Consider the following 8835-nt stretch of genomic DNA (forward strand, 5'->3'; position numbering starts at 1 on the left):
GGCCACACTCAGGGTCGTGGAGCACCGGTTCGGTGGCGAGGGAGCGCAGGCTATGGCCAAGGAGGTCTCTGAACTCTAAGCCCCGACTCCGATCTCTGGAGCAAGGCGACTCTGAGGTTGCAGCACTCCCTCCTCCAAAAGCACTAGCCCCACCTCCAGCTGCTGTGACCTACGGTGCCCCCAGCCTGAGGTCCGGGTGGGAGATCCCCGACCTTAACGACCGCACCGCCCCAGCAAGCCAAGCGGCCTTTTACAAACCGTAGTAAACATTTTATTTACACGTTTGTGGCGTCCTAAGTGCAGCTCGTCTTTGCGCCACGACCCCGAGTGCGGGGAGGAACTGTTTCGTCCAACACCTCACAGTGTGAACTGCTCGCGGCCGGGGAGAAGTGTTTGGCCGGCGCGGGGTCTCGGGCTGGGGCTCTGAGCCCCCTGGGCTCTGGGCACCAGCGCGGCAGCGACGGGCAGGTGGGACCGTGGGCAAGGGCGCTCCGCGGCGGCGTCTCCGGCCCCGGCCCCACTGCCAACACAAAGCAGGCGCCAAATCCAGCCCACCCTGGGAGGCTGGGGGCGGCATGCGGGCCCCGGGGTCCGGCCTCGCGCAGTCTACAGGCCGCCCAGCGGTGCCTGGGCGGGCTCGGGGCTCTGCGGAGCGCCGCTGAGGGTGGGCTGGGGCGCCGGCAGCAGCTCCGAGGGGCCGCCGCCCCCGCTACCAGCGCCGCCGCCGCCGCCGCCGAGGCTGGCGAAGCTGAAACTGCCGCCGACGCCGCCGCTGCCCGCGCTCCCGCCGCCGCTGGTCGGCAGGAGGGCGCCCGCGGCCGACGCCTTGATGACCGTGGTCTGGTGCAGAGACCGCTCGGCCCCCTCAGTCCGCTCCGTGTCGCTGGGGGCCATGTCCAGAGACTCGGAGTCGCTGCTCTCGCTCTCAGCCTCGCCCTCCGAGCGGCTGAGGCTCCGCTCCTCCTGCTCGCCGTCCGCAGCCGCGCCTCCGCCCGACGGCTTTTCGCCCGCCTCCTTGTCCTTGTCCTTCTGCGCCTGGGCCTCCTTGGAGTGCCGCCACTTCATCCGCCGGTTCTGGAACCACACCTTCACCTGCGCCGCAGCACGTGGGAAGACAAGAAGGGACACCGAGGTAAGACGTGGGCTCGCGGCACTCTACTCGCGTGCAGCCTGTCGAGCCCCGGCCCCCCGCACCTCCACCACGGGCCAGGCACAGAGGCCGAGGGGTGGCTCAGGGAAACAACCACATCGCCGGGGACCCTCGCCTACGAAACCCACGAGGACTGTTTCTCAAAATATGGCCCTCCAGACCTGATCCTGAAAGGACCTGGATGCTTGTTGAAAGGCGGAGTCCTGCATCTCGCCCTCAAACTAAGGACGATTTCTGCTCTAAATTGGTGCTTCTTAACCCCACTTGAGCCAAGACTCCCCAAGAATCTGATTAAATTATGGACACCTGGCCCCGAAAAAATATACCCAGGATTTCAAGGGTTTGGTGAACCGATGTTAAAAATTCCTGCTAAGCTGGTCGCGTCCTCTACTCCCACCACCCAAAGCAAGTTTCTACTAAAGCAATTCTTCTTAAGGAGAAACCGTGGGAAGCACAGAGGGGAAAGAGGGTTCAAAGAGTTAATCCCAGTGGGGTGGGGGCACTGCTGGACCTTCAGTAAAGGAGCATTTCCTTGGCATGTGTGTACTCAGAAGTTGATAAGGACCCTGCCCCTGCCCGGGATAAACTAATCCTTCTGCAGGCTTAGAAAATGCTGGAATTAAACCTGTGCAAAGTGGAGGAAGGGGGTAGGGATGGGGTGGAGAATCTATATAAATATATACAATCCCCTGGGGGACCCAATGCTGTTCACACAAGTTCCAGCTTCCCTTTTAAAAATAACATCCACAGCTGGTGGAAAACGGCTGGGCTCTTCCAGTGTGTGCTGGGGAGGGGAGTTGTGTAATGGAGGACAGAAAGACAAGGGGGGTGGGGGGAGCCTAAAAGAGCTATGAAAAGGTGCCTGCCTTTGACTTCTGCCCTACTCAGAACATTGAGCACCCAGGGAGAAAAGGTCACTGCTATGGGGTGTGGAAGAACGGTGACTCTTGTATTTTCAAAACCCAAAACAAGTCCAGTTCTTGAATTCGAGAAAAGAAACAAAAAATTGAATTGAGAAACTGAGTTCAAACCCAATAGATTCGCCATTGAAAAAAATCCAAGTAGGCAAAACCTGCTGAAAGCTTAAGAAAATCTTTTTTTCTCTCTCTGTTTCACTCCCCATCCCCTCCCCCCCAACCAGAGATTTTCTTGAGAGCTTGTGCCGTTAGAAAATCGGACTGACTTCGGCTGCTGCTGAGTGCACTCCTCGCCCTGCTGGGGTAAGTCATTCCGTTTGAAATGATGTTTTCACTTCCTCACAAATGGGGATTTCACAATCCAGCGGCAGCAGAAGGAGGAGGAGGGAGGAAGGACGGGAGGAGGGAAAAAAAAAAAAACCCAACAACAATCTCTTGACTTTGGATTTTTATCTCTTCTGAAATAAACTGCCTCCTACAGCGAACTGCGCTAAGTCGAGTCCATAATTATTATCTGCTGCGGCCTATTTGCTTTCTCCGCGGTTCTTTCGCCTGTTGGCCAAAATAAACATGCAAAGCTTGTTGACATACATCTTTGGGGATGGGCTATGCTTTCCGTCCTTCTTCCCCACCCCATCCCCCTCTCCTCCTGCCTCAAGTTTCGACGCCTACAATGTCTCCGAGAAATTCGAGACCTTGCGTTTCCGCGGCAAAAGCAGAGTGGGCCGGGGTGGACCGAGGCCTGGGGCTAGGCCGCGCCGCGGCTGTCCCCCACCCCGCGAGCGAGCTGTGCGCGGGAGCCAGAGCCTACTTACCTGGGCGTCGGTGAGGCCTAGCATCGCGGCCAGTTGCTTTCGGTCCGGCTTCGTCACGTACTTCTGAATCTCAAACCTCTTCTCCAGGCCTTTCCTCTGCAGGTTGGAGAAGACCGCCCGCGACCAGGAGCGCTTCCGCTTGTAGGTCTGCGGCATGGTGTCCTTCGTGAGCACCGCGTAGGGACCTGCCACCGGGCAGGAGCGGGAGCAAGAGAAAGACAGGAGGGCCGCATTAGTGCCGCGTCCGCCGTCTGCGGGCCCGGGACGCACCGTGCTGCTCGAAACTGTTTTGCCTTAGCAGTCGGCCCCCATTCAGAAAGTTCAGAAAGCCCTTCACGCTGGCCGGAATGGCCTCTCTACAGAGAAATCCTACAGCTCTTAAGACTTCAGGCGTAAGGCCTAAAGCGAGTGTGGCGTGGAGAAGCCTGGCGCTTCGTCGATGAATTCCAAAGAAAAAACATAAACCTAACGCGTGGCCTTTGGCGCCTGCGAAAAGGGGGCGAAACTGTCCCTTGCACCTGAAGGATGTAGGGATGACAGCTTCGACTCTCACGTGTGTGCCTGTGTGTACACCTTCTTGCAACCGTGCGCATAGACGGAACTTCCTGGGGCAAAGGGTTTGAGGTCATTCCTAACTCTGTGCATGTTAAAAAGCAACACCTCTTGCTGCATTTTCAAGCCACTCTCTGGCGCAACGACTAGGGAAAACCCCTTCACCCCCACCCCGCCCCGCCCGCCCACGCGCGTACTTTCTCGGCACCCCCAGGTCCCCCACCCCCCTTACCCCGGGAGCCGACCGAAGAGTGAGCTAGCTATCTGAGAACTCTTTCGGTTTCTGTCTCCGGACTTGGTAGCCTCCTGCCACCAACTCCGGGATTGCAGCACCGCGGTGGCCACGTGAGGCGTCAGTCCTGAGTTTTGGGTCAGTCGACCTGCCCCGTTAGGCCGTCGCTCGGGAGGGTTTCCATACCTGGAAACGTGTCTTGAAACTGATGCTGAACTGAATTTCTCGGGTTCGAGCTTAAGGGGCTCAGGATGGCAGAAGCCTCGTTAATGGGATCTAGAGACGCGAAGAACTGGCCGGCGGAGGGCTGCAGGCCGGGGAGGTGCACCCCTGCGGGTCGCCCGCTGGTTAGCAGGGACGTGAGGTCTGGAGACGAGGGAAAAGAAGAGCTGGTTACACCTGGGGCAAAGCCGCACTCTCGGGCTGAGTTGTTCCTCCCCTCCCCCTCGATTCTGTTTTCCTGGAGCAAAGTCACGACAGACCCTTGTCTCCGCGCCAAAACCCCTCTTTCCCGACAGTGGCCAAGGGGCGATGCGCAAAATGTTCCTGCGTGTAGCCCACACGTCCACGTCTACACTTACAGCAAGGAAGGGCTTTATTAAAAAACGGCCGAAAGGAAGTCACTTCCAGGTGCCTGCCTAGAATTCCACAGACCTACCCCCTCCCCCTGAAGGAGCCCCAACTCTGCTTTCTCCTGGGAGCCCAGGGTCTATTTTGTTTATCTACATTCCTTGAGTGGAATTTCACTAGAAATCAGATAAATGAAAGGGAATGTGTTCCCCAAAAGGGCTTTCCCTGTCAAATTAATATAGTTCTCTTTCTAGATACGTGATTCAAGAGACAGATGATAGTCATTTCAGCAAATATTTACACCAACGATTTTTACGAATAATGATTCCGTGACGTGTTTTTAAAGCATCCCTGGACTCATTTTTTTTTTAAACGCAAAGCAGGTGAGTTTTAAACCTAGCGTTTCACAGTCTTCTTACAATTCACCCTCTTCTCCCTCATTTTACCGGTTTGTCCTTAATTGTGCAAATACTCAAAGTAATCCCAAAGGGCCCGGGGACCAGGGAGTGCGCCAGGGCCATGGTCAGAGGCCTGCAGCCTCTCGCCCAAGACCTACCTCTCAGCGTGTTGCCTTCCTTGACTTTGGGGTCAAATTCTGCAGACAAAATGCGGTCAATTCCAAATTTGAGGTCCTTGCTAGAGGGGGCCGGGGCTGAGCCGCTATGCGGGGGGTTCGGGACCACCCGCGCCCCGGAGACCTGGGGCTGCAAGGCGCCAGCCCGGGGTGGAGGCGGAGGCTGTTGCTGCTGTGGCGGCTGCTGCTGCTGCTGTTGCTGTGGGTGATGGTGGTGGTAGGCGGCTGAGAGCGGAGACAGCCGCTGCGGGAAGCCAGCCGGGACTTCGGAGGGCGCCACCACCGGGGTGGGTCGAAGCGGGGATCTGGCGGTAGCTTGGAAAGAGGCGTGCGGGTGAGCCGAGCCCAAGTGCGCGGTGAGGGCGGCGGCCGAGGCCCCAGCCAGACCCTCCGCGGCCGCCCCCGGCTCCCCCACGCCGGCGTGCAGGATGTCTGCGATGCAGAAGGAGGGTTTCTTGACCGCGGCGGGATCCAGGGGGAAGGAGCAGCCGCCCGGGCCGGCCGAGGAGCAGTAGGCGGCCGACCAGAGGCTGAAGTTGGAGGCGTAGAAGGGAGCCAGCCCGGCGGCGAACATTCTGGCTGGGTGCGCCGAACTGCCGCCGCGGCCGGGCCGGGCCCGGCCGAGTGGGTGGGTGGGTGCGCGGGGAGGAGCCCGCCGACTCCCGGAGGCAGCGGCAGCCCAGCCGAGGACGATCCGCTTTCGCTTCTCCGTCCGCACTGAAGACAGGCCAGGGAGCCCTAGCGCCACCGAGGGAAGAGGCGAGGCCCGGATCCCGACCGGTCACAGCCTCGGCCCCTGGCCTCACTTTAAAGGCGGCGCGGCGCCCGCGCTCCCCGCGGGCTGGAGGCGAGCGAGGGGCGCTGGAGCGGCTGGGCGGGCGGGGGCCGCGGCTCCGCACACGCCAGGGAAGCCGGGGAGACAGGGGCCGGGCACCGAAAGAAAACCCAAACAGCTAAGCCCTAAGAGCTAAATTTAAAACAACAACAATAATAATCCGTTAGTTAAAAAAAAAAAAAAAAAGTAATAAGAGGGGGGAAAAAAAAAAAAAACTCCTCTCTAAAAACTCCCAAAGTTTTGGCAGGAGCTTCGGAGTCAGACCCAGGGTAGGACCTCGATCCGAGCGCTCATTGGCCATCCTCGTGACCAATGGGAGCGGGGAGTGGAGGGGAATTGGGAAAGAGGGGCGTGGCCCACCTCTTCGGCCACGCCCCGGCCACGCCAAAGTGTTTGCTGCTGCCGCGTGGGCCGAGCAGGGTCCCGCGCGTAGGAGCCCCGGCGGCGGCTCCGGGGAGTTCTGACCCTCCACTAACTTCTGCAGCTCCAAACCGACTTCGGGCGTAGAGAGTTGCTCCCAGCGCTAGCGCTTGCCCAGAGAAGCTGTTGCTCCCGTGTGTTTTCGCGGGTGCAAAGCCCGCCTCCTGGAACGCGGGGGCGGCCCCCTAGGTTCCCTCCTCCTGACTTCACTCGGGCCTGATTTTTCTTCCCTCGGCCTTTATCCCGAAAGTCGGTGTCCTCATCCTTCGTGGGCTCCCGCTGCCAGAGCTGCTCGGCTCTGAGCTCTGGCGCGGGAAAGCTGGGGTCCAAAGTCCCCGCCCAATTTAGCACCGCGTCGGCCGCGGGGCCTCGGAGATCCTCAGGGAAGAGAGGAGGGGCGGTCGCAAATTAGCTTTAGTCCAACCTGTCACACAGTGACAGCTTGGACGAGTAACTTTTCAAACAAAATAAGATGGATGTCTCCGAACGTCTCCCTTGGACGCAGCCAAACCCTCCCCCGAGCCTCAGACGACAACAAAACAGGCCGCCGTCCGAAACCCGGGAAAGCGGCACGCGCGTCCCCTCCTCTGCTGCACCTTGTAGGAAATGTCACCCTCCCAGCTCCACCACATCCCCAGATCACGTGGGGTCCATTGTTGTGCAAGTGCCCACAAAAGCACATTTCCTTGGGGTTAAATGCTACTTTCAATTCAGTGACTGTTGCCCCAGGAGCCCCTTGGGCCTGGTCGCAGAAGAAGCTGCAGCGGAGGCCAACGCCTTCCCTTCGTTCTTTGGGTCTTTAGAGCGTAGGGTGGGTGTAGTGGGGGTTTTCTGCAACATCAACATCTCTATTTTAAGAATTCGTTCTCTTTTAAATTACAGTCAGAATGGATTTCCCCACCCCTCTCCCAAACAAACCACAGGCCACCCAGATGAGCTCTTCTTGCACATTTTCAGGAAGAAAATAAAATAATAACAATAACGAAACCACGAAATCTTTTGTTTTCGATTGCCCTAATAAGCAACTCCTGATTGAACTTCTGTGCTTCTGCGGCATGTCTCCCCCCCAAAAAATATTCGAATACAGTTGCATTAAAGCTTCTGTGACATTTTAAATTCACTTCAGCACTAAGAGATCTTACCAAATCAACCCAGAAAGGCAACTGAACTTGCCGTGCCTAGGTCAAATTCAGGATTTGGGCTAATTAAATTTATTTCTAGTGGTTTCTAGCCTCTTGTTGCAGATGATGTCATTTTAAGCTTTTGACTTTCTCCTGGAAAGTAATCAATCACTGATCAATCACTTCCGCCAGGCAGCTCTGGAACATCCCCTCCTGCCTGTCCTCTAGCCATGCCTCCATAGGCTCTCTGTCTTTCTCCCTCTCTAGGTCTCTTTTACTAAAAGGTTTTCGTTCTTTGCTCCTTGTTGCAAGGACAGAGGTGTTATTTCCAGCGATGGTTGGATCGCCTGCGGACACGGGCATCCGGGGCAAGAGATCAGGAAGACCAGTCCGGTTTCTAGCCAGAGGCAAAGGGGTGACAGGTATAGGGCCACTTTGGGGCGTTGGACCCTCCTTGAAGTGCCCCAGTGTTGCAGGCAGAGGCCGGGGATCGAGGCCAGACTCGGCTGGAAGGGCGCGGCCTTCACAGCTCCCAGGAACAGTCACCAGCGAGAGTGTGTGTGGGGACAGCCATAAACCCCCTTTCCTTCTCTTTTCTAGTGTCACTTCTAATTCCAATTTGACTGCAAACATTCAAACAGCGGCGCCTACGTTCAAACTCAAGGTTCTAAAGGCGACGTATTTAGGCCTCACCCCTGCCTCCTGCCCCTATCAGACACGTCCCTCGGGGTGGGCGCGGGGTGCAGACTAGGAGGAATGCGGGCCCTCCGGGTGTCCCGAGGCGTCCACGACCCGTATCTGCAGCATTTCGAGGCCGGGAGCGCGGGCAGGTGGGGCGGAGACGAGGCCCGGGAGCGGGGTTTTCCGGAGGACTCCTACCCCCGCCGCGCGCTCCTCTGGGTCCCCGAAAGGCCCGCGGCTTGGTTCTAAATTGCAACTTCGCGCGCGCCCCCCTGCTCTTCCAGGCCCTCGGCTCCACTGCAACCGCGTCAGCGCCACCCGGGCCTACCCGGAGCTCCTGGAGGGAAAAGCAAAAAAGGAAACCTGTGGAAAGACCCCCTGCTTCCCCCATCGCCCCCAACACACACCCCTTCCCCAGGATCAGCTCTCGCCGCTGCCGGCCCCTCGCCCTCTTCTGAGCCCGCTGACTCCCCTCCTCCTTACTGCCCACCCCTCAGAGCCAAGAAAGCAGCAGGAAACCCCGGGCTCGCCGGAGTTCAGGTCATCTCCTGTTTTTTGATGGGCTCAAACTCATACTAAATGAGCGGATGTGCCTGCGAGATTGGTCTCAAAATAGAAGCGGCCTTAGTATTTTAGGATACTGCAGAAATCCTTATTTCTTCCGGAGAAAAACTCTATAATGACTCCTAGCACTTCCCCTTTCAATATTTGTGCAACTTTATCTCCACCGACAAGTTGCTCGGGTGACGCAAATCCGCCCTTGTGTATTACAACTACCAAAATAAATGCGCGGAAATCAATTCCCTTCTAGCAATGAAAATATAAATATACAGCTGCGACTTTCCCCTTTAATCTTTGCTTTCCGAGCGGCTCTGAGCTGTGGCGAAATGAACTGGTCCAGAGCAATTGAGACGGGCGGGGAGGCCCTGGGGGCAGAGGCGAGGGCGTCCCGGGGCCTGGTAGCCACC

The 8835-nt window shown here is 57.8% G+C and overlaps 1 protein-coding gene across 1 annotated transcript; it reads right to left on the reverse strand.

Annotated features, from left to right (window-relative positions):
- Nucleotides 1-255: 255 nt before the first annotated feature.
- Nucleotides 256-6927, reverse strand: HLX (H2.0 like homeobox). Its single transcript, XM_045809704.2, has 4 exons — nt 4793-6927; nt 3853-4032; nt 2883-3067; nt 256-1092 (listed from the first exon to the last, which is right to left on the reverse strand). Exons 1-4 carry the CDS (start codon nt 5382-5384, stop codon nt 607-609), a joined length of 1443 nt encoding a protein of 480 aa, XP_045665660.1. The 5' UTR covers nt 5385-6927; the 3' UTR covers nt 256-606.
- Nucleotides 6928-8835: the final 1908 nt, after the last annotated feature.

The sequence above is a fragment of the Ursus americanus genome, chromosome 2 (assembly GCF_024610735.1).
Source record: "Ursus americanus isolate L20-20 chromosome 2, mUrsAme1.1.p, whole genome shotgun sequence".
Taxonomy (NCBI): domain Eukaryota; kingdom Metazoa; phylum Chordata; class Mammalia; order Carnivora; family Ursidae; genus Ursus; species Ursus americanus.